Source organism: Lepus europaeus, chromosome 10, assembly GCF_033115175.1.
Source record: "Lepus europaeus isolate LE1 chromosome 10, mLepTim1.pri, whole genome shotgun sequence".
NCBI classification, from domain to species: Eukaryota; Metazoa; Chordata; class Mammalia; order Lagomorpha; family Leporidae; genus Lepus; species Lepus europaeus.
Window position 1 is genome coordinate 50,792,752 of NC_084836.1, and position 26,595 is coordinate 50,819,346.

Consider the following 26,595-nt stretch of genomic DNA (forward strand, 5'->3'; position numbering starts at 1 on the left):
GTCATAAGCAAATTTACCAACTTTTATGAAGCACAATGTATGTCTGCATACATATAATATATACATATGAGTGTATATATTATTCAATACATTAATCCTATTCTATTGGTAGACCTTCTTTTCTCTTCTGTTATGATTTTAAAAATCGTTACAGTTCCCCAAGAGCCTCAAAATATCCCTGTTGCCACCTGCAATGCTGGCATCCCATATGGGTGCCAATCAAGTCGTGGCTGCTCTACTTCCAATCCAGCTCCCTGCTATTGCATCTGGGAAAGCAGCAGCAGATGGTCCAAGTGCTTGATCCCTTGCTACTACATGGGAGAATCTGGAAGGAGTTCCAGGCTCATGGCTTCAGCTTGGCCTACCTGGGGACATTGAGGCCATTAGGGGAGTGAATCACTGGATGGAAAATATCTCTCTCTTTGTCTCTCCCTCTTTGTCATTGTGCCTTTCAAATAAATAAATAAATAAATCTTGGAGCTGGCGCTGTGCCATAGTGGGTAAAGCTGCTGCTGTGGTGCCAGCATCCCATATGGGTGCCACTTCGATCTTCACTTGATCTAGCTCCCTGCTAATGTGCCTGGGAAAGCAGTAGAAGATGGTCCAAGTAGTTGGGCCCCTGCACCCACATGGGAGACCCAGAGGAACTCCTGGCTCCTGGTTTCAGATTGGCTCAGTCTGGCCATTGCTGCCATTTGGGGAGTCAACTAGCAGATTGAAGACACCCCCCCCCCCATAACCCTGCCTTTCAAATAAATAAATTATCTAAAAATAAACAAATAAATAAATATTTTTAAAAATATACCTTCCTCCCTGGCTGCACCAGTCCTTAAAATTTGTGTAAAGCAACTCCTGTGTTTAGATTTCTTTTGTCTTCCTTCCCACAAAACCTACCTTATTTCATCTTGGAGGGCAGCATCCATAGACACATAAGCATGGTTATTGTATCAGACTCAGTGCATTCTGATAAAGAATATTTTGGTGAAGGTCTACAGCTATAGAGCTGACTGAGCAGGGCTATTCCAGGCAGAGTTCTGTGGTGAGTTATCCTAGAAAGTTCATTGGTAGGGTAGGAGTACTGGGCACTTTGTGGGGTTGGTAGATAGGCAGAAGCAAGAGAAAAACAAGAAAAAAAGAGATAGAATACCAGATGGGGATGCAGAATTCATCCAAAATCCACTTACTGAATGGGCCTGAGTTAGTAGCTAATAAGTCTGAATTCCCTTTTAAGTGGCCATTTACTCCGCTGGTTCTTTATTGCTTAATTCTTCATTTAAACAGAAGTCAAAGTCCTTGGTAAAGTTTATAGTCCTTTACCCATGCAAGATATGTTTATTATTTTGCCTTTCACACCTTCAAATTCCAAAGAGTCACTCTAGTAGTTGAAGAAATTAATTCCTAGTAAAGGGATCTGGTGAGTAAACCTTATCCAGGGAAATATATATATATATAATATATATTTTATGAAATTTAATATATATTTATTATATTCAATATACATTATATAAATATATATTTAAATACATAAATTTATAAATATAGCCGGCGCCGCGGCTCACTAGGCTAATCCTCCGCCTTGCGGCGCCGGCACACTGGGTTCTAGTCCCGGTCGGGGCGCCGGTTCTGTCCCGGTTGCCCCTCTTCCAGGCCAGCTCTCTGCTGTGGCCAGGGAGTGCAGTGGAGGATGGCCCAAGTCCTTGGGCCCCGCACCCCATGGGAAACCAGGATAGGCACTTGGCTCCTGCCATCAGATCAGCGCGGTGCGCCGGCTGCAGCGCGCCAGCTGCAGCGGCCATTGGAGGGTGAACCAACGGCAAAAGGAAGACCTTTCTCTCTGTCTCTCTCTCTCACTGTCCACTCTGCCTGTCAAAAAAAAATTATAAATATAATATATTTAATTATATAAAATTATATATTAATATAAATTATATAATATAATATAAATTATATTATATAAATATATGATATCATATTAACTAATTATATATAATTACATATACTTAATTAAATTTATAAATATATAATATTTATAAATATGTAATATATAATTATATTTATAAATATATGAATATATTTAATATACTATATTATACTATATACTATATAATATATGCTATATGATTATTATAGAATATATAATTATTATATATTTAATTATATAATATATTTCATATATTTTATTGTAGTTATTATATTTAATATATTATATAATAGCTACTATTAATATATATATTATAGATACTATTAATCCAGGCCTTCTGGACAGCTCTTCTTCCTTAGCTGTCACAACACTGATAACAACTTAAGATGAACTTTAAAATCAGATGAGGGAGAAGGCAGAGGCCTGTGGGCAGTTTGTGGTAGATGAACCTTTCAGAGGCCACTAAATCATTTTGCATTAGTAGACCTGGCTCAGTCTTTCCTTAAGAGCAGTGCAAAGGAAGAAAGTTTTAAAAACATAGCCCAAAAGTCAGAAAACATAGAGATATGATAAATTCAAATCTAACTGCTGCATTGGACATATGAAAAAAATCAAGTCTTGGCAACTTGATGGACTTAACCAAGATTATTGTAACTAGTTAATAGCAGAGTGAGGATTAGAACCCATGTCTTTTAGTTGCTAATCTGATGGGGATTTCCCACAATATCACATAGCCCAAGTCCAGGCATCAGACACAAACCTTCAAAGCCCATAGCAACACAGAACAAAGCAAGACAGAAATCTCCCTCCCCACCCTGCAAAGCAAAATCCTGCAAGTTTGTCATCAAACACTGGGAGAAAAGTCTGTAAACATTTTGTAGAATGGAATCTCAAGACATGTTGCCTTTGATAAAAAGTAGATTAAATTATTCTTTTCCTCCTAAAGTTATTGAGCAAAATTATTTGGATCCCAACACATTTTTGATCTGAAATGATATGCAGCATTTCAAATCTGGCTTCAACTGATGTGGGCAATATATTTTAACCACAGACAAAGAATAAGAATGAATCTGTTGTGTCAAGGTGTCTTGCTGAGTGCCAAAGGAAGTGAAAATATGGTCATGTTTACTTTATTTGATTTTATTCCTTGACCAGACTCAAAGAAAGCAAAGAAGAAGATAATGAAGTCCATTTGGTGATCCAAAGTTGGAGACATTGTCAATGTGCATGAGAACAGAGAAGTAAAATAAATACAAATTCAGATATAATATGTCAAGAAGATGCAGTGGGTCTTCTCAAAAGTAACCTAACAACTTGGAATGGAAATGGGTTCTGGAAATTCTAGAGATATAAAGAGAAAAAAAGGAAGAAAGAAAAGGAGAACATTAACAGCTTGCAAATGATTTAAGATTATAATTTTGAATGGAGAAAATGTATTCCAAACAAAAAATACAACCATATACTTAGGTACATTTATATAATTCTTCCATCATAATCTAGGAACAGAGGAGTTCAGTTATTATACTGGGATTATATTGGAGATATTGGGGACAGCATTGTGGCACAGCAGGTTAGACAGCCACCTAGGACACCAGCCTCCTCTATGGGCAGCAGTTTGAGTCCTGGCTGCTCCACTTCTGATTCAGCTACCTGCTAATGCACCTGGGAAAGCAGCAGAAGATGTCCCAAGTCCTCTGGCCCCTGCACCTACGTAACAGATCAGGATGGAGTTTCAGGCTTCTGGCTTTGGCCCAGTCCAGCCCCAAACATTGTGGCCATTTTGGGAGTGAACCAGTGGATGGAACATCTCTTTCTCTGTCTCTCCCTCTCTTTCTGACACACTGCCTTTTAAATAAATAAATAAATCTTTAAAACTATGCATTGAAGATACAACCATAGATCAGGGGTGTTGGGAATAGTATCAACATAATAAGTGAAGGGATGGCTTCCACATAGAAAGGACAATGTGAAGGTATGGGTAATATCCTCAGGACCCCACCTAAGTTAAATAAAAAAGGGGGAGGAATTAAAAAGGGAGAGAAAGGGAAGGAAATTTCAGTTTTACCCTCTGTTGTCTACTTTGCTTTTCTCTGATGTTCCATCAGGGAAACAGATTTTTTTTTCTTAATAAATCCTTGCTAATTTGTGGGTCTGAAAAGCCGCAGCCAGGCAGCAGCTGCATTCCAGAGTTAGTGGTCAAGCACAGATTCTGCGTATAGCCCTGTGCTTACCCTTTGGGCTCTTAGGGGACTAGAGCCATTACTATTCAGTTGTTTTCGTCCTCCCATAATTTTGGAATGTATAGGGTTAAAATTCCCTCCAAGTGTCTTTATCAGAGCACATAGTAGTCTGTCCCCTACAGTGTAAGCAACAGCATAATGAGATTCAGCACACAGAACCGTTATGAAATAAGAGATTCTTCCACACATCATATGCCATTGGGCAAGAGTTATACCCTCCTTGCACAACTGGCTGGAGTAATTGAGGTGTGCTTTTCAACAGTTACTTCTATTTCATGGTAGAAGAACTCCATTAAGGATTGCAAAAGATATTTAAATGAAAGACTTACTTACTTAGAAATATTACAGACTCTAAATACAGAAACTCACACTCACAAGTAAGTAGGGGTTTAATCGCTCTGCAAAAGTGGGACAGAAATCACAAGTGGTAAGAGGGAATGCTATAGAAAGGAAAAGGATACTTCAACATGATTTTGAGTAAGCACCCTTCTAGCCTCCAGTTTTAAAGGGATACTTGGCCTTACAATCAAGTAGTCAGTATTTATTAGTCACGATTTCAGGGAGCTGAAAAGCAGCAACTTTAGATGATCTCCCAAGGGAAGGGTTAGGAATGACCTGGATACATATTTTCCCCTTATCTCTTCTAAAAGTCTGGCTGTTTGAAAATCAGATATAACATAGCCATCTGGAACACTCTGCTCTTCCCTAACTAGCACATATGCTGCTTACGATCATTTTCTTAGACCAGCAGGCTGTTTTGACAGAGGGCACTGTGTCAGCATTAATTTACTTCACTATATCCTTTTATGAACCAAGGCAGGGAATCCTTAACCACATCCTCTTTCCCTTGCCTACTCAGTTCTGTGCATCTGAAAGATTGAGCTTAAAAGGAAATTCAATGAAATATCACAACTGTTCAGATTTTAGAACAACAATATCATATGTGCTGTGAGATCAGTGAAAGGAGGGCCAGTGTCTGAGAAGGCACAGTGTTGCGTACAAAGAATTCATTGACTACATCAGGTACAAAGTCATCATTGGAAGAGCTGATTTTATATTCAAAGACCTTCAAGGGCAAGCATTTGGCCTGGCAGTTAAGATGCAAAGGTAAGACACCCATGTCCCATACCAGAGTGCCAGGGTTTGATGTCTGATTCTGTTCCTGTGAATGTAGATCTTGGCAGGCAAAAGGTGATGGTTTGAGTGACTGAATTCCTGCCATCTACAGAGGAGACTGGCTTGAGTTTTCAGCTGCCAGCTGTGGTCTAGCCCAGCCTTGGGGCTGGGTGTTTGGGAAACAAACCAGCAGATGGGAGCTCTTTGTCTGTCTGCCTTCCGAATAAAAAAATTACAAAGACCTTCAAATAAGTGCTTATGGTTGTGGGAGATCTGTTTCTGATTCAACTACTATTTGTGGGATTTGTTTATGGGTACCTGTTGCATCTGCCAGGCACTAGTCACTTCACTTCAATTCTTACCAAATGCCAATTATATTTCTGTGATAGACCATTTGGGCTGCTATAACTAAACATACTATCAGTTACGAAATCTATAAACAGAAAGTTATTGCCCATGGTTGTGGATGCTGGGATGTCCAAGATCAGGGTACCCGCAGATTTGGTGTCTGAGGAGGTCTCACTCTCCGCTTCAAAGATGGCCCCTTCTTATGAGGACTTCACACAGCAGAAGGGGCAAACAAGTTCCCCCACGTCTCTTTAACGAAGGCAGCAGGTGTTCGTGAAGACTTTTTTAATGTAAAGTTTCTTGGAAACTTAGATATGCTAATGTGCATTGTGACTCTCCAAAACAGAGATATACTATATAGTATCTGGCCATGAAACACTGATCACAGATCACCTTTTAGGACCAGAATTCTATAGGTTGTGCACACTTCTCTGGGGAACTATTACAAGTATTAAAGAGATAAGCAAATTTTCATTTTAGAACACACTGGAAGTATTTCAGAATTCTCTGGCAGTGGTGTAGGAGAAATTGTAAGGCAACAAAACTGATCACAGAGAGAGCAGTTAGGAGATCATTGCTACAAGGAAGGAAAAGTGTGGATCTGCACTTAAGCACTAGAAGTAAAGGATTAGAAAAATGTTTAGGACGTTTTCACAGAATTTGATGACTGATTGAATGTAGAGGGTAAGGGACAGGAAAGATTCAAAATGCCTCAGCTTGGCGATCAGATGAATGAGGTGCCAATAGTTAAGTCAATGTAAGAGGAGGAGAAGGTTTAGGGAAGATACCAGGAGTTTAGTTTAAGACAAGTTGAGATTGAGGATATATATGGGATATCTGGTAGAGATTCTAGGAAATAATAGGACACGAGTGTAAAGCTCCTTCTGTTAAATACCCAGATTTTTTTAAATTTATTTTTTATTTTTGACAGGCAGAGTGGACAGTGAGAGAAAGGGTCTTCCTTTACCGTTGGTTCACCCTCCAATGGCTGCCGCGGCCGGTGAGCTGTGGCCGGCGCACCGCGCTGATCCGAAGCCAGGAGCCAGGTGCTTCCCCAGGTCTCCTATGGGGTGCAGGGCCCAAGCACTTGGGCCATCCTCCACTGCACTCCCAGGGCACAGCAGAAAGCTGGCCTGGAAGAGGGGCAACCAGGACAGAATCTGGCACCCCAACCAAGACTAGAATCCAGGGTGCCGGCACCGCAAGCGGAGTATTAGCCTATGGAGCCGCGGCGCCGGTCAAATACCCAGATTTTGATAGTCAACAGCACACAGGTGTACTTACAACTAAAACAATATTAAAAATCATCCCGGAAGAATGAGTAGAATGAAAAGAAATATGGACCAAGAATAGAACCCAGAGAATTTCAATGAAAGTGTTTACATACATAAGAATCTCAAAACCTTGAGTCAACTCAAACCATAAATACAGGTTGCTATTTAGAAAACACCAACAACACACTCTTAGATTTATTTCTAAGATAATTTTGGTTCTACATTAAGTTCATGTCTTTTTCTACTACATTGGTATATATCAAATCTTTTAACAAGCATTCTCCACTTCACTGCAATGAAATTAGCACAATTTTAATTTTTCTTTAATTTCAAAGTACTTCCCTTCTCTGAGTTACTTTGAAAATAGATTCAATAGCAAATAGAGGCTTGACCTGAGGCCGACATCTTTGAACCTATGATTTTGCAGATTGCTAGTGGTGGCTCTGAAATTTCTACATAGGAGGGGTTACGGAGGCAATATGGTTGAAGGAAGGTGCTAAGGCAAAGCTTAAGTAGGAAATGTCTTTACTAAGATCGTATGTTACTTTGGGGAGATTGGAGGTTGATGAAAATTATGCACAGAGTGGGGAAAGCTAAATTTTCCATGCAGTCTCCATTTGGCTCACAACTGCTCTTTTACAGAATTATTCTAGCTGCTATTAAAATTAACCTTCTGAGTAGCTAACAGAGTGTCAACCTAAAAAATATTTCCTAAAAGCAAATTGTGCTAAGTTACACTTTCATCATGCATTTAGCAGTTGTTGATTAAATTACCTGTCAACATTCTGTTCTTTAGTACATTGAGGTTGCATTTTGTTAAGCAATGTGGTAGAACTTTAAAAGATAACCATCCAATGGGCTGGTTATATGGCGCAGTAGGTTAATCCTCTGCCTGTGGTGCCAGCATCCCATATGGGCGCCCGTTCTAGTCCCAGCTGGTCCTCTTCCAATCCAGCTCTCTGATACAGCCTGGGAAAGCAGTGGAAGATGGCCCAAGCGTTTGGGCCCCAGCACCCGTGTGGGAGACCTGGAAGAAGCGCCTGGCTCCTGGCTTTGGATCGGCCCAGCTCCAGCTGTTATGGTCATTTGGGGAGTGAATCAGCTGATGTAAGACCTCTCACTCTCACTGCTCATAACTTTACCACTCACATAAATAAATAATATCTTTAAAAAAGATAACCATCCAAGACAAAAACACAGTTTGACTTAGTATTTATCACTATTTGTATCTAACACAATTAACTATTTAGTATCTACCACAATATAAAAAATGTTGGTTCTCAGTTTTTATATAGTGAATGTTAAAATTTTCACATAACCATTTTATTCTTTCAGGAGGGAATGAGGCTACAGATAAAATTGAGTAATAAGCACACATAATATTAGATCTAATCTGAGTAACAAAATGGGTTTTGTATCTCATTCATTCATAACTGTAAATGACATGCACTGATATTTGTGTTGCAAGTTTAATGTTATATGAATGCCAAAAAGTGAGAAGAAGTACAAACATAAAAAAAACCTCATATAATATACTATGTGTATGTCAATTAACAGTAATTTAATAGGATTACCTTCTTGATTGGAAAAATGAAAGCAGTAAGCTGTTTTGGCACAGAATTTTCTTCACAGGAGTAATTAGGCATTAAAAAACATAGCTTGTCATGTGGTTATCAAAACTTTGGAAAAAGAAGAGGCAGTATGTCTGTTGCATACGCCCACTTCAAATGTGCTCTGCAGAACCAGGTTTGCCTAGAACCCTTACAATGGGTACAAAACGTAATGAAATCAATTAGATTTTCAATGCCTAGTTTTCATGATTAAAATTATGTTCATTGTATTATTCTGAGAATGGTTAATGAATGACCTGCTTCCTTAACACAGGAGATTATGTGAAATTAAAGAAAAACAATCCTAACAGCTACTCTTTCCAAAGAATGGTTTCTTTCAAAGAATGTCTAAGAAAGAGTATTTCATATCTATACAGTCTTTGCAAATTTAAATCAGAAATGGTAAATTGCACCTCACAGAACCTTGATTGGTGCTTTTTAAAAATGATCTATATTATTTATGAAGAAGAATGACATATAATAAGAACAGGAAAAATTAGCCCTGGAGAAAAGATAGTCCAACTCTTATTCTTTGTCATGAACCATCTGGTTTAGGCACTGAAACTGAGATTTTTGTTAATGGGATAAATGCTAGTAGCTGCAATTAGGAAATGTAGCTGGAAATTCCTATCATCTGTTCTTATGGATGCAAAACGTAATGTTTTTGAGAAGCTATTTTTTCTACAGACAGATGTCAAATCCTTAGGTCTGGCCAGCGCCACGGCTCACTAGGCTAATTCTCTGCCTGTGGCGCCGGCACCTCTGGTTCTAGTCCCGGTTGGGGCACCAGTTCTGTCCTGGTTGCTCCTCTTCCAGTCCAGCTCTCTGCTGTGGCCCAGGAAGGTAGTGGAGGATGGCCCAAGTCTTTGGGCCCTGCACCTGCCTGGGAGACTAGGAGGAAGCACCTGGTTCCTGGCTTCGGATCGGCGCAGTGCGCCGGCCATGGCGGCCATTTGGGGGGTGAACCAACAAAAGGAAGACCTTTCTCTCTGCCTCTGTCTTTCACTGTCTAACTCTGCCTGTCAAAAAAATAAAATAAAATAAAATAAAATAAAATAAAATTTAAAGCAAAATCCTTAAGTCTGAACTCTCAGGTTTCCAACTGAAAGGGGGGGGGGGGGGGAAGCTGTTAGCCTGGAGTTTAAGGGAAAGTCTGAGTATCAGGCTAAAGCGAGCTTCAAGATCTAGAGATGTTAGAGCGGCCTCACTTTCCCCTCCTCTCCGCCAACACCATCCTCAGAACATAAACAGTCCAAAAAGGACTGAGAAAACTATAATTGCACATCAAAGAAAAGAAAAACAAAGTTTAGAGGAAAGAAGCCAAAGAAATTCATTCAGATATATGTGATAATTTTATGAGTCTTCATTCACCAGAGATGAAGATTTTATTTGTATCATTTTATGAAAACCAGGTAACTTGAATGACCAAAACATCTGGACAGATGTTTATAAAATCATCTTGATAATTTCTATGTTTAAATATTTGCTTTCATGTAACCCAGTTTCAAGTATTACATATTTAATGTACACATTATTGATTCAGTATTGGCTGGAGGGGTAAAATTCTTATATGTATTTCCCTATATCTAACCTTAGTTCGAATTTTATGTAAAAGATATTTTAGATAATAATGTGGTTTACTTTATGCTTTTCATATAATTTGTATGTAATATTTATTAGTCTTATATAAATAATATACCTATTCTTAACTACTGTTGGTTCTATTTTAAAATGACTCTATGCTTTCAAGTTTTAAATTCTTAATTAGCTTTCATATAAACAGATTATTCATGTCTGAATGCTTGCAAATGTTTTTCCATCTCCATTCTATCTCCTTCTGCACTCTGGAGACTTCTCTTCTAGTTACTACTCTCACTCTGTGCTATGTCTCCCTGTTCCCATGAGCTCAGATTGGAATGGGCTTGCCTAGGAAATCATGAGTTCAAACACAGTGTAACTAGATTTGGCAAAAACTGTGAATAATGTTTTTATTTAAAAAATCAAACAATATTTTCAGTATCCAGTTTAAAGCAACATTCTCTAAAGTGAGTGTTTAGCACCCAACATGTGCAAGAGGATCCATGAGGTATGTTTATAAACTTGTGGTGGGGCTGGTGTTGTGGTGCAGTGGGCTAAGCTGCTGGCATCCCATATCAGAGTGCCAGTTCAAATTCTGGCTACTCTGCTTCCAATTCGGCTTCCTGCTAATTCACCACAATGTCAGCCCCTTACCCTCTTAACATTTTAACTTTTGCACATCTTGCATTATGCATAGCATGTCCATATTATGTCATTCTAGTAGAACATGTATATACCACTAAATGTATTTTGTTTGTTTTACTGCTGGAATGCAAGGTCAGAGAAGTTAAGAAATTAGTGTTTTTGTTTTTTACCCAAGAAATTAGTTTAGAGGTTCAGAACTTATGGTTACTTGTCTAACAGACCTAGATTTGAGTCTTACCTCTACTGCTCACTAGCTATGTGATCTCAGGCAAGTTCTGTAAATTCTCTAAGCCTCAGGATCCTCATCTGTAAGACAGCAATAATCACATAATACCTACTCATAGTGCTGCGTGAAGAACAAGTGAAATGATGAATATATAGTACTACGTGCATAGTTTACACTCAAAAATCAGATGCTTGTATCACTGAAAAAGTCACGTGGAAGAGTCACATGGAAGCCTTTGAAATAGTAGAGCCTAAGATCAAGATTTTCTTTTCCCTGAGAGAAACTGACTAGAGTTCCATTATGGGCTGCAAAGCCTCAATTATCACACATTCTTCAGCTAAGTCTGTTCAGTTTTAAAGAACATAGAACACAAAATAATTTTTTTCTGGTGGAAAAAAATTCAGGCCGGTATATGATGGCCTGAATTGTACATGGTATTCATTTCAGCCCCATTAAAAGACATTTAATCACTCAGTGAAGATAGAAATTGAGTGCCTAAGAATACAATTCTAGGAGCCCTGAAAGCAACAGGGTTCTTTTCAGATTTGAGGTGTGTTGATTTTTTTCACATTACTGGAAAACTCATCTCATTAGAATTTTAAGTTTTTGTAAAGAGGTAATATAAGATAATTGACAATAATTAACCTACTCAAAAATTATAGCCCATTAAATTTTGTGAGTACACACATATGTAAACAGCAAAAGCACATTTGTGATAAATATTGGAGTTGTGAAAATTATCCTGAAAGAGCAGACTTACTGATAACTTGCTCCAGAGTTAGGGAACAAAAAAAATTTTTTTTAACAGATCGGTGAGAACACTTTCATTCTCAGGAATCTGGCCTTATCTTGATGTAGGGATATGGAAGCCTCTTGTAGTCTATTATAGTAGAACAGGATTTTTGCCCCATACAGCTTTGATGAAGATTGAAATACATTTAAAATTTTTTTTTTCGAACCAGTTTAGGTTATGTTGACCCAATGTTCAAACAGTCACTTATTCATGGAAGTCTCATGAAATCTGAGTTGCAAGATGCCTGGATAATAGTTATGTTATGTGCTCAGTATGAAATTCCAGGAGAAAAGAATGAAAAGAAAAAGGCAGAAAATGGAGTCTCAATACTTATGCCAACTGACCTGATATCAGGCTTTTGTCTGAGATATTATATATATAAGACTTTTCCAGAGTTGTGTCTTACAGAAACATGTAATGAAAAACCAGCTGCAATGAAATATTCATACAGGGCTCACCGTGTTCAACAAAAATATACTGGGCACTTACTATGTACCAGATGTTTCAAAATTCTAAAAGCTGAGGTGGGCGAGATGAAAATAATCAGATATATAGATGAGTCAGACGTTGTCTTTCTCCTTAAAGAACTTGCACCTGGTGAGGGAGAGGGACCTGTACAAGGTAGGCCAGGGGAAGCATGTCTAGCATACTTGATAGCTACGGTTTAAATGTGTTCCCAAATTTCATGTGTTGGAAACAGAAGCCCCAAAGTTGTATGTTAGTGGTATTTGAGAGCTGGGACCTGTGGGAGAGGGAATCTTAGGGAGGCAGAGCCCTCGTGCATGGATTAATGAGGTATGGGGCAGTGGCTTGCCCTGTCTTGCTGTGTGATGCTCTGTGCCACGATGGGACTGCAGAGAGTCTTCACCAGCCAGAATTCTCTCACCAGGCATGTCCCCAGCCTCCAGAACTGTAACAAATACATTTCATTTCTTTAAAAATTACCCAGTTTGTGGTATTCAGTCATAGTACCAGAAAATGAACATACTGGGACCTTTTCTAAAAGCTGAGGAATAGGAGAAAAAAAGACTCTACTAGGGTTGAATCATAGACTTGGATTGAAATAAGATCTCTTACAGGTCTAGACTAAGAGGTCAGGTGAAATTAAGGACACTCAGTTAAATTTATATTTTAGGTAAGTGATGGAATTGCATGGAACATGTTTTATACATACAAAAAATTATCTTTTTTAATCTGAAATTCAAATTTAACAGGCCATTCTATATTTTTATTTGCTAAATCTGGCAACCCTACTTAGACAAGTATGCTGGGTAATTTATAGTTTGCTAAATCCATCCACTTTTCCTTGGTCTGACTGTCTCTTCCGTGATCTCCATTTCCTGTGCTTCCTTGCCAGTGATTTCTTGTTGAAATGAGCCAGCGGGAGACGGTGGGAGGAGGGCACACAGTAGAAGTAGAGAAAAGCCAGACTTTCTTCCTTGCCCCTTCCATGCCTCGGTGGAACTATCTTTGGTGGTGATAGGACTCCTCTTAAACTCTAGTTTATGCCTGACAGTTCTTCCTACATGGCTTCACTCCCCTGCTACACTTTTTAAAAATTGTTTATTTTTTTATCTCTAAGATTTATTTATTTATTTGAAAGTCAGAATTAGAGAGAGAGATCTTCTATCCACTGGTTCACTCCCCAGATGGCCACAATAGCCAGGGCTGGGCCAGATTGAAGCCAGGAGCTTCAGGTCTCCTACTTGGGTGGCAGGGGCCCAACCAATTGGGCCATCTTCCGCTGCCTTTCCCAGGCTATCAGCAAGGAGTTGGATGGGAAATGGAGCAGCCAGGACATGAAGCAGTGACCATATGGGATACTGGCATCACAAGTGGCGGCTTTACCCACTGTGCCATAATGCCAGCCCCACTTCTTACTTTTTATAATGAGCAGATTATACACGTGAATATCATGTGGGATGTCTAACATCTGAGTTGATGTTTAGCACACTATATAAGCAATTCTTTCCAGTGCTGGTAGGGCTGTATAGTGCTGATTGATTTAAATCTCATATGGATAAGAGCTATTAACTCATGACAAAATATGAAAGTTAACTATCTGAAGGAACTGCATAAGAATCTACAGCAGGTGAGTTAATACCTAGATCATTGTTTATTACTGTGTGACTTACCTGTGTTTATAGATTTTTAAAAAGATTTATTTATTTGAAATGTAGAGTGGTGTAGAGAGAGAGGGAGAAACAGAGAGAAAGGGAGATCTTCCATTTGCTGGTTCACTCCTCAAGTGGGGGCTACATCTAGGGCTGGACCAGGCAAAGCCAGGATCCAGGAACTCTGTGGGTGGCAAGGGCCAAGTAAGTGGGACATTTTCTGCTGCCTCTCGCAGGCCATCAGCAGGGAGCTGGATCAGAAGTGGAGCAGCCGGGACTTGAATTGGCACTCTGATATGGGATGCCATGGGATGCCAGCATTGCAAGCCATGGTTTAACCTGCTGTGCCACAATGCTGGCTCTTCTTTATAGTGTTTAGATGGAGGGCAGAACCCAGTCTGTGAGATGGGAAGGGTAAACATCCAATAGAAAACTTGCAACTTTACTGGCTGAAGAACTCAAGGACAGAGTTTACATCATTCTAGCCATTTGAAATGGGGCAAGGACTATCACAGAAAGAGTTCCTAAAAAGGGAAGCCCCAAATTCTATCTACAAACTATTTCCAAATTTCCAGCTCATCTCTGAATCATACTTGTGAGGGCTCAACCACAGCAGACCAACTAAAACTGGAAAAACAGTATTGATATTTAAGCTCTTGTTTATTGTTGGAAACAGAATATGCAATTGGATTCCGTCAAGTTACACCTCTATTAAAACAAAACAATGTACACCTTTCAAAGAACTATAACAGAATCCAAATTCTCTACAATTCATCATTTACAAAGTCCAAAATTGGGGCCGGAGCTGTGGTGTACTGGGTAAAGCTGCTGTCTGCAGTGCCCGCATCCCATATGGGCGCCAGTTCGCATCCTGGCTGCTCCACTTCCGATTCAGCTCTCTGCTAACGGTTTGGGAAAGCAGTGGAAGATGGCCCAAGTGCCTCTGCCTCTCTCTCTCTCACTCTCTCTCTTTTCTCTCTACTTCTGCCTCTCTGTAACTCTGCCTTTCGAATAAATAAATCTTTTAAAAGGAAAAAAAACGAAGTTCAAAATCAAATCTATAATTATTTCATGAAGAAATAAAAAACATGAACAATTTTAGAAGAGAAAAGACAATTACCGAAGCATGACCTCCAAGAAAGTCCAAATTTTAAGGCAGCTATTATAAATATGCTCAAGGATAATGTCTTAGTCCATTTTGTGTTGCTATACAACAAAACACCAGAGGCTGGGTAACTTTTAAAGAGGCTTATTTAGTTCACAGTCTGTAGGTCCAAGAACATAGTATGAACTCTGATGAGGCCCTTCTGGCTACATCACAGCATGACAGATGGCATCACGTTTTGGAGTGTGTGTGAGAGAGGGAGAGGCAAGTGTATGAAATCCTTTTCACACAGCAAAAGGATTGATGGGAGATAATAGGCTCCCTTATAAAACCCATTCTCAAGGAAACTAGCCTGGTCCTGTGAGAGGTACATCAATCTATTGCGAGGGTGACATCCCCAGTGATCTGACCTCCTACTTGGCTTCACTTCTTAAAAGTTTCACTACCTCTCAACATCACCATGTAGGGGACCATACTGGGGACCAGTGCACGAACCTTTGAGAAATAAACCACATCAAAATCATAGCAGATGTAAAGAAAATCATGCTTATAATGAATGAAAAGACAGGAAACACAAGCAGAGAAATAGAAACTATTAAAATAGAAGTCCTAGAGCTGAAAAATATAGTAAATATCTGAATTAAAATATTAAATAGGATTAGTAATACCAAGTGAATATAACTGAAGACAAAATAAGTGAACTAAAAGACCAACAGGAATAATCTAACCTGAAGATTAGGCAGAAAAGATTGCAAAAAGTTAACAGAGCTTGGAGGGCCTAAGGACCAATATCAGAAGGGCTACTGTGTAATTGGAGTTCCAGCAAGAGAGAAGAGAGAAAATGTTGCTGAACAAGATAGTTTGCGAAATAATATTTGAAATTTTTCTCAACTTAGTGGGATAAAGAAATTTACGTCATCAAGAATCTCAGATGGGGGCCAGTGTTGTGCCATAGCAGGTTAAGCTACTGCCTGCAACACCAGCATCACACTTGAGCGCTGGTTCAAGTTCTAGCTGCTCCTCTTCTGATCCAGCTTCCTGCTAATGTACCTGGGAAAGCAGCCTTAGATGGCCCAAGTGCTAGGGCCCCTGCACCACGTGGGAGTCTCAGACTCTAGAGTTTCAGGCTCTTGACTTTGGCCTGGCCCAGCTCAGGGTGTTACGATCATTTAAGGAGCAAACCAGCAGATGGAAGATCTTCTCTCTGTATCTCCCTGTATCTCTGTAACTCTGCAACTCTGCCTTTCAAATAAACAAAAATTAAATCTTTAACACAAACAACACCAACAACAAAATCTCAGACAGCCCCTAGAAGAACATAGAAAAGCTGCAATATAGAAAAGAAAAGCTGCAACCAGTGGCATCAGACTCAAACTGCTGAAAACTAAAAGTGAAGATCATGTCTGGAAAGAAAACTGAGAAAAATGTCACACTGCATTCAAGGGAGCAGTTCAAACGACTGTTGACTCCTCATGGGTAAAAATGACACTTGAAACAAAGAAACTATTTTTAACATGCAGAAAGGAAAAACTAGAAAACCTAGAATTCTAAACTCAGCAAAAAACAAAAAACAAAAACAAAACAAAACAAAACAAAAAAAACCTGTCAATAATGAAGGCAAAAGAAGCACATTTTCAGTAAAGGAAAAGCAAAAGAATTTGTTGCCAATAGACCTGCACTGCAAAAAAGAAAAAAAAATGCAAAAGGGAGTTCTTTGGGCAGATAGAAAATGGTAACAGATGGAAATTCAGATCTTTAGGAAAGAGAGAAGAACTTTTCAAATGGTAAATATGTGGGTAGGTAAGTATTCCTAGCAACTGACATGAAAGTCACTGAATTTCTCGATGTAGTGTTACTTTACAACAATGTGTATAAATACACGCAAGAGACATTTCAACTGAGACATCATGATAAAAGAGGGAGGAGCCCAAAGGGTGCAGTCACTAGATAAAGGTTTTCCAAGGAAATAGCCAAGAATTTGTTAGCTGACTTATCCATATTAAGAGAGTAAAAGGTTTGGGTTTTCGGAGAGTTGAAGGGATGCTTCAGGATGATTAACTTAGAGACCTATGTTATGCTGTGTCATCTACCACCCAAAGGGATTGGGGTGGAGGGTCTGGCACTCAAGTGAAAATGGAAGGTTTCAATAGGACCACTTGGATAGCTTGATAGTTAAAGCGCATTAAGTAATTTATTTAACTTACATGTTAAGTCAGATTCATTGAATAATTTAGATACAATAAAGTTAACTATTTTTAGGTTACAGTCCTACGAATTTTTGCAGTCATGTAAATATACCACATTATTACCCCCAAAAGTTTCTTGGGGCCCTTTATAATCAATATCCTCCCCAGGGACCACCACTGTGGTATAGCAGGTTAAGTCACAGTTTGCAATGCAGGCATCTCATATTGGAGTGCCAGTTTGATTCCTGGCTATTCCGCTTCCTATCTAGCCTCCTACTAATGTGCCTGGAAAAGCAGAGGATGATGGCCCACGTACTTGAGTCCCTGCCGTCCACATGGGAGACCTGGTGGAGTTCCTGGTTTCAGCATGGCCCAGCCCTGGGGAATGAACCAACAGATAGAAGATTTATCTCTCGGCCGGCGCCATGGCTCAACAGGCTAATCCTCCGCCTTGCGGCGCCGGCACACCGGGTTCTAGTCCCGGTCGGGGCACCGATCCTGTCCCGGTTGCCCCTCTTCCAGGCCAGCTCTCTGCTGTGGCCAGGGAGTGCAGTGGAGGATGGCCCAAGTGTTTGGGCTCTGCACCCCATGGGAGACCAGGAGAAGCACCTGGCTCCTGCCATCGGAACAGCACGGTGCGCCGGCCGCAGCGCGCTACCGCGGCGGCCATTGGAGGGTGAACCAACGGCAAAGGAAGACCTTTCTCTCTGTCTCTCTCTCTCTCTCACTGTCCACTCTGCCTGTCAAAAAAATAAAAATAAAAAAATAATAAAAAAAAAAGATTTATCTCTCTTTGTCTCAATGTCCCTGTCACTTTGCCTTTCAAATTAATAATTCTTTAAAAAAAAGTATCTTCTGGCCAGCACTGAGGCATAGCGAGTAAAGCCACTGCCTGCCCTTCCAGTATCCCATATTGGCACAGGTTCAACTCTCAGCTGTTTCACTTCCAATCCAGCTCTCTGTGATGGTGTGGGAAAGCAGTAGAAGATGGCCCAAGTCCTTGGGTCCCTGAACCCACATGGGAGACCCAAAGAAGCTCCTGGCTTCAGATTGGCCCAATTTCAGCCATTGCAGCCATTTGGGGAGTGAACCAGCGTGAGAAGACTTCTTTCTCTCTCTGCCTCTCTGTAACTCTACCTTTCAAATAAATAAATAAATATTTTCAAAAAAGTATCTTCCCCAGATCTCAGGCACTAGCCAGCACTGGTTTGATAATGGTCCCTGTAGTCGTGTCTTTTCCAGAATGTTGTATAAATGGAATCATATAGTATATAACTTCCTATGTCTTCCTTCTTTGAATTACATACTGCTTTTGCGATTCATTCCTGTTGTTGCATGTATCAGTAGTTTTATGGATGAGTCATACTTTTTTTATTCATTCAGTGGCAAATGACTTTTTAGGTTGTGTATGGTTTGAATGTCCCCTGGAAAACTCACATTGAAATTTTATTTCCATTGTCACAGCAGTTAATAGGTCACTTGGGAGGCCCGTATCCCATATCAGAGTCCCTGTGTTTGAGTACTGCCTGGCTCTGCTTCCAATCCAGCTCCGTGCTAATGTGTACGCTGGGAACCAACAGGTGCTAGCTTAACAAGTTGAGTCTTTGCCACCCATGTGGGAGACATGGAAAGAGTTCCTGGTTCCTGGCTTTGGCCTGGCTAAATCCTGGTTGTTGAGACATGTGGGGAGTGAATCAGCAGATGAGAGATCTTTCTCTGCCTCTCAATTTTTTTAAAAAAGAAAAAAAATTGACTTTTATTGCCTTTGTAACCTTTAAGAAGTGATTAGGTCACAAGGACACCACCTTGATAATGGACTAGGGTTCTTCATGAAAACATGAACTCTTCTTGCCATTTGCCTCACTATCATGTAACAAGAAGGCCTTCTCGGGTCTGCACCTTGACCTTGTACTTCCCAGCTTCCAGCACCCTGAGCTGCATAATCTTCTGCATTTATGGTTTACCTGATCTGTGGTATTTTGTTATAGCAGCAGAAAATGAACTAAGACAAATTGCTCACAACTTTTGGTAAATGTGAATGAAGAAATTTTAAGCATTATGTTTAGGGCTTGGTGTAAGCTTTCTCTTGGACTAGGGGTGGGATTGCTGGGGCAATATGTTACGTACATGGTTAACTTTATTGAATTGCTGTTTGACTCTACTTGGGAATTTTTAAAATAGATTTATTTTATTTTATTTGAAAGGCATTGCAGAGAGAGAGGGAGAGGGAGAGAGGGAGAGAGGAAGAGAGGGAGAGAGGCAGAGAGGGAGAGGGAGAGAGAGAGAGAGAGAGAGAGAGAGAGAGAGAGAGATCTTGCATCTACTGGTTCACTCCCCAAATGGCCACAACCACTGGATCTGGGCCAATCCAAGGCCAGGGATCCAGGAGCTTCTTCCAGTTCTCTCAAGTGGGTGCAGGGGCCCAAGCACTTGGTCATCCTCCACTGCTTTTCCAGGTGCTTTAGCAGGGAGCTGCCTCAGAAACAGAGCAGCCTGGACTCAAACCAGCACCCATATGGGAGGCCAGCCTCGCAGGCGGTGGCTTTACCTGCTATGTCACAATGCCAGACCCTGCAAGATCTCAAGGTATAGACCTGAAAGTTACAGAGCATCACATTTGCCACATTTGACTGGGATTATTCCATTTCAAAACAAAGAAAATATACTGCATCTCTTCGTGGGGGGATGGAAAAGTCCCATTTTGAAAGGGCAATGGAATGAGGGGAGAATGTGACAGCTAGCTTTAGAGACAATCTGCCTCAGGCAGCATTGCATTTTGTTATGGTTTGAACAGGACTTGGCTCCCCAAACTTATTCAGATATTTAAATCACAAAGTCTAGTGTTAATGGTTAATGGGTTAATGTTAATGGTTGATGGATTAATGGTGGAGACCTGATATAATTATGGAACATGGGAGGTATGCCTAATGGGAGATCTGTAGGTCACTGGGGGCTTGTCCTTTGAAGGCAGTTCTCATTAGAGGGTTGGTTACTTAACTAGAGTTCAGACCAGCTTCTTTCTCTGCTTTCTGGCTAGCCATGTGACCATTTCTCCTCCAGCCTCACCAGATATATAAATCAGTGGGGTCATCTACCCTTGGGCTGTGAACCTCAAAAAACATAAGCTAAAATAAATCTTCCTTCCTTTTTTTAAAGATTTATTTATTTATTTGAAAGGCAGAGTGACAGAAACAAAGGTGTATGGGGGGAGAGAGAGAGAGAGAGAGAGACCTTCCAGGTAATACTTTGCTACCCAAATGCCTGTAACATCCAGGGCTAGGCCAGATGAGAGCTAGGAAGGAGCCAGGGACTCCATTTGGGTCTCCCACATGGGTGACAAGGACCCAAGCACTTGGGCCATTATCTCCTGCCTTCCCAGGTGCATAAGAATGGAGCTGGGTTGGAAATGGAGCAGCCAGGACTTGGACTGGCACTCTGAAATGGGGTGGGGGCATCACAGGCAATGGTTTAACCCACTGTTCAGCAACGTCTGCCCAGCCATTTTCCTTTCTAAGTAGCTCTTTTTGGGTATTTTAACTAAAGTTGTGAAAAGTTGACAAATTTGTAGTAGATTCAGTGCAGTAGTGCTACTTAGAGGAATGTTGAGACTTCAAAAGAAAGGAAGTGGAGGTGGCCTGAGGGATTCTAGGAGCTCGGAAAGTCATTGACAGCCAGAATAAAAACCACTCATCCTGATCAAGGGAATGGGAGTTGAAGGCCTTCAATAGAGATTTACAAAGAGCCAATAAAAATGTCTGGTGGGGGAACCAAAAAGTCCAATTATGTATCATCTGGTCTCAGAGAACAGGAAGGTACCTTGCAACAACAGTAGTCATGTAGGGAGAACATTCTCATAACTTTTGTTTCCCCACTACCCACTGCATCCCAGCTTCCACTCTGGTGGAGACAGATCAGAAACCATAGTTCACAAACCAGGGAAGAAAAGCAGGGGGAGAAACCAGGGTTGCACTCACCCCTTGCTTGCCTAGGTCCAGCCTGCAGCAGGCTTCGCCAACAAGAAATTTTTAACGTTAGAACACTTTTAAAAGTTTTGATTATTACCTAGAATTACACACTTAAAATGACTGTATTTGTAACCTAATAGGATCACAGGACTTTATAGGGCCTGCCTGAGTTTTAACCCATGGTTAGGAGAAAGACCACCCACATAGAAGCACTTAGAAAGTCTTGGGAAAACCAAATCAATTGCTTGAAATACTAGTTATGTACTTAGGAATATGATAGATGACTTTTCATGGCAGTTACAGAATCACTTATAGAATAACAATGTCAATGCAACCAGATACTTGGTATCATAGGACAAATAGTAGAGTGTTCCATCACTTACCTGCTATATAATTTTGGCCAAGTCAGTTAATCCCTCTGTGCCTCATAGTTTTCAAGTGCAAAAAAGGTTAACAATACCTGCCTTACTGGGTAGTTATGAGAATTAGATTTTAAAAAAATCTAGATTTGAGTGATTAACACAATGTTTGGCAAATAGTAGCTCTTCAGCAAATGATAGTTATCATCATCATGTATCTCAACCATTTTGAATTAAAATTTTGTTTTTCAAGAAATTATCCCAATTTTTATTTCTCTCATGTAGTACACAGTTATCTATGGGCATCAAGAAACAATAATATTTTAATGAACGTAATAATATCCTTAAAATTCTTACCATAATGACTGGAACACAGTAAATATTCATTGAATGGTGTTATCATAGTTGCTTGAAAGTAAGCTGTTTTACCTCCCTCTCTTCTCCCCATGGACTAACTGTGCCATTCCTTATGCTCCATGTAATCTCTTTTTATCTCAGTTTCTTCATGTGTACAATGAAGCTTTTACTTCTTTTACGTACCTCACAGGGCTGTCGTATGGAATAAAATCATTGTTTTGAAAGCACTTGCAAACACTATACGAATATGAGTTAATATTGTGTGTCATGCAAGTTACCCCTTTTTAATATTATAAATGCCTTTCAAAGTGATTTTGAATGACACTCAAAGGTTTACTGTAAAAAAACAGAATGATATGCTAATGTACAAGCTGCTTTCTAAAAGTGTGTATTTTCTAGCTCAAATGCATACATAGATGCTGCGGGGATACTTCAAGATCTCACTAGCTTACCAACTTTTTTCTTCTTGAAAAAAAAAAAAAAAAAAAAGATCCCTGATCTCTCCTACCTTACCCAAAGGTTTGCAATTAGAGTGTCAAGTTAGGGTAGACAACAAGGGTCTAACGTCTCATAACGTGTAAATGTTTTACCTGGAAAGGTAAGGCAAACTCAGGATTTGAGAGAAGAGATTCTCATCAACAGCCTCTCAATTAGTGCAAATTAATTGATTAGATTCATCACCATGTTAGTTAAAAGCATCGATTCTGAAAGTAGGTGATGGAAAGATGGGTACATCTTGGTGGAAGAATAAAACATGGCCACAACCACCTAAGAATAAATAGCTCAACAGGCTTTCTTTCTATTTACGTCCAACAGAAGGTGGCTGCTTCCTAAGATGCCTCCCACCAGATGGTGAATTCTCAGTTCATTTTTAACTACCTGCAAAATCATGGCACATGGCTCTGACCTCATTTCATTTCAGAATTCACCCTTGGTTACAGCACCAGATTAGTGTAGCTTCTGATTGCCCTCAGGCTAACAGATTTCTTAAAGGTGAGAGGTCAAAGTCATACACAAACACACATGGACAGAAATACATTTATTTTGATGCATAGCTCACTCTTGATAATACAACTATGGTTATGGACAACTATTTGTTTCAGACCAATTTTCCTTCTATATCTACATAGCATTAGTTATCTCAATTGACTCTAGAAATGAAAACTGATTTTAAATTACTCTAAAAAATAATTAAAAAGGAAAATTGTAGGTGCTGAATTCTCTGTATGTATTACACCCTAAAGTTAATATAAAATCCCTTGGATTACCTGTATTAATCCTCATTTATCAAATCTTTCCTTATAGTATTCATGGTTGCGAATTGATAGCACATTATTATAGCCCCCAGGATAACCAGGGTAAGCTCTTTCAATGATGAGGAGTCTCCCCGGAGCTTAGCCACCACTCTGATCAATTACTTTGACCACATATTGGCCCCTTAAAAGTAACTGAAGGCAGACATCTTGTAGAAGAATGGTGCTTATAAAAAGAGGCACAGAGTCAGTAGAAGGATCAGGATCTGGATCTGCTCAATGTCACTATTGGGAAAATAACTTACAATAACCCAAGGGTGGGCTGGTTTTGTCACCTTCTTGGATGCAATTTAGCAGATGATATGACAGGAATATACTACTCTGCCATTAACCATAAATCCATCTCAACTTTTTTCATGTTTATTTTCCAAGGTGAATTGATTATACTAAGTACAGTAAGTAGGCAATGGGAGAAAAGGAGCATATATATATGTATAATATATATATATATATATACATAAACAGGAAACAATAAAGGTATTTATAATTCCCTAAATAATAATAATCCCTTTGGTATCAGAGTATTTTTGTTAGAGCATAGGGCATTGTACCTATGACCTATAAAAAGGTGAAGTTAGAAAGAACAGTAGAGAATAACTAGATCAGCATCCTGAGTTCACAGATGAAGCTCAGATAGTGCTGACAACTTTCTCAAGGATGTAGGGCTGCCTCATGGCCACGGTCAGTCTTCCAACTCTTAGTCTTGTTTTCTTCTCATTCTTTTGCAATTTGTACTGATAATTATCTTTATATTAAAATTAAATGAAAATTAAAAATTACTTTATATACATAAAATTAGATAATACTAAGAATGTAGTTTTTCTTAGCCACACATTAAAACCACCTGGAGAGCTACTAAAACTACCAACACCAGACCACGCCTCAGATCAGTTACCTCACAAAATCTAGAGGTGAATCCAGGCATCACTATTTTCTAAGACTCCCCATGTGTTTCTGATCAATAGCCATATTTGAGGATGACTGTACTAAAGTAGTTATAATGAAAAGTGCGTGTCTCTGATCAACTGTTTCTAACTCCCTCGTTCCAATCTCTACAGCACTTGTTCTCACAGTTTGGACCTTTGACCAATAGCATTGGCATTTTCAGTGAGTTTGTTACAAATATATATTAACGGGGTCCACCCTAACATAGTGAATCAACCTCTTTGAAAAGGGGGTCTGGTAAGCCGTGATTCTTATTCATGTGAAAATTTCTTTGAGGTTTTTTTTTTTTTCTACATCTTAAAATTTGAGACTCCTTACTCCATAAGCTATCATTTTGAACAATTTTTTTTGCTAATTTTCTCTATATTTACCTTCATGCCTAAACAATGTGTTTATAACCCTGTTTACTTAAAAATACTTTTGTTTATATTTATTCATGTTTATTTGAAAAGCTGAGAGAGACTGAAACAGAGAATCTTCTATCTGCTCACTCACTCCCCAGATGCCCACAACAGCCAAGACTAAACCAGGCTGAAGTCAGGAGGCTGTAACTCCATCTGGGTCTCCCATGTGAGCGGCAGGGAACCAACTACCTGAGCATCAACTGCGGCCTCCCAGGGCGTGCATCAGTAGCACTGCTGGAAGCCAGCGTGGATCTGAGTCTTGAAGCCAGGCACTTGGATATGGGATGTGGCAGTCCTAAGCCTCATCTAAACTGCTGTGCCAAATACTAGTCCTTGTAATCTTGCTCTTTTTTAAAAAGAAGATCATTTGTTCAGAGGACAGAGTGACAGAAAGCAGTGGGGGGGGGGTGGAGAAAGAGAGAGAGAGAGAGATCCTCAATCCACTAGTTCACCCCCAAATGCCTGCAATATCCAGGGCCAGGTCAGGCCAAAGCTGGGAGCCAGAAACCACACATGGGCATCAGGGGCCCAAGAACCCGGGCCACCATTCTCCCACCTTCCCAGGTAAACTAGCAGGAAGCTGGGAAGAAGAAATATAGCTGGCATTTGAACAGACACTCGGACATGGGATGCAGGTGTTGCAAGTGGTAGCTTAACCTGCTGGGCCACAACCTGCTGCAGCACACGCTCACTGCTGCAATTCTTTTCTTGATCTGACATCGTACCCTTCATGTACTGACTGCCTATTATGGTGAAAAAGAATTTAGTGAGTTCTTTGTACTTTTTCCACTTCTCTCATCCTTTCCGTAGAGTTATATCAATTTTTTTTGGTGAATCTGTTAGTTTGTATTTACAGTATTAGTACCATAAAACATTGTTCCCTGCAAAGCTAAAATAAATCTATGCTTGTGTGACTTTTCTTACATAATTACTGGTTTTCCTGGGATTATTAATTACCTGACTTGTTTATTGGCTCATTGTCCCTGCATCTATTTTTAATTTTTAAATCATGTTTCCTGTATCTGCTGTATGCTAACAGAATTCTCAAAATACCCAGGTCTGAAATAGTCTCTCCTTCTCATTTGGAAACCTGTCGCCTGAGCCTTGCATCCTCCTGCTGTGATAGTGGTTAGTTATTCTGAGGTCAGCTGTATGCTGACATTCTGGAACTTGGTGATGTCCTGGACGCTTCTCTCACAGTACATCCAGTCTGCTGGCATTTATGCTGCCTCCACCTTCAAAATGTGTCTAGAATCTGATCCGCTCTCTTGACCGCCTCTGCTATCAGCCTGTCCGAGTCACCATCTCTTACCTCAACCACTGGCATAAACTCCTCAGTTCTTCCACCCATCCTAAGTTCCCATCTATATTATACACTGCAACCTTCAGAAACATAGCTTAGAGCATGTCTCATGTATGTGCAGCTAAGTGTAAAGAAAGAAAAGAACTATATGCCATTTGGGAAAGGTTTACTTACTTTTTTTTAAAGATTTATTTATTTGAAAGAGTTACACAGAGAGAGGAGAGGCAGAGAGAGAGAGAGAGAGAGAGAGAGAGAGAGGTCTTCCATCTGATGGTTCACTCCCCAATTGGCCGCAACAGCCGGAGCTGTGCTGATCCAAAGCCAGGAGCCAGGAGTCAGGAGCCTCCTCCAGGTCTCCCACATGGATGCAGAGGCCCAAGCACTTGGACCATCTTCTACTGCTTTCCCAGGCCACAGCAGTGAGCTGGATCGGAAGTGGAGCAACCAGGTCTCGAACCGGCGCCCATATGGGATGCTGGTGCTTCTGGCCAGGGTGTTAACCTGCTGCACCACAGCTCCAGCCCCAGGGAAAAGTTTACTTTCTTGAGTGAGTGTGTTGAGTGGTACACAGATGATGGGTGTGGGAATTCCATATACCTTCTCTCTGATTACTCTACTAGGCCAGTGCTATGGAAAACAAATTTAAAAATTAAACATTTATACATTTGGGAATTATTTTATATTGTGGATTTTCCTCTGTCTTTTGGGCCTTCCTTCCTTCCTTTCTTTTTTGAAGGTTTATTTGACAAGCAGAATTACAAAGAGAGTGGAGTGGGGGGAGAAGGAGAAAGGG

General features: G+C 40.0%; 1 protein-coding gene across 5 annotated transcripts in view; it reads left to right on the top strand.

The window, feature by feature from the left end:
- The window catches only part of LOC133768569 (uncharacterized), an 81,268-nt gene that overhangs the window by 46,376 nt on the left and 8,297 nt on the right, over positions 1-26,595 (top strand). For 2 of the 5 annotated variants that reach the window (XR_009867017.1, XM_062203230.1), the window contains one exon: positions 3,077-3,753. The exons of the other annotated variants lie outside the window; for them this stretch is intronic. Coding sequence is in view for 1 of the 2 variants with exons in the window: in XM_062203230.1 (XP_062059214.1) it covers positions 3,077-3,152 (76 nt within the window). In the remaining variant the exon portion in view is untranslated. Of the gene's footprint in view, positions 1-3,076; positions 3,754-26,595 lie in introns of those variants that run through there. 5 annotated transcript variants of the gene reach the window in all.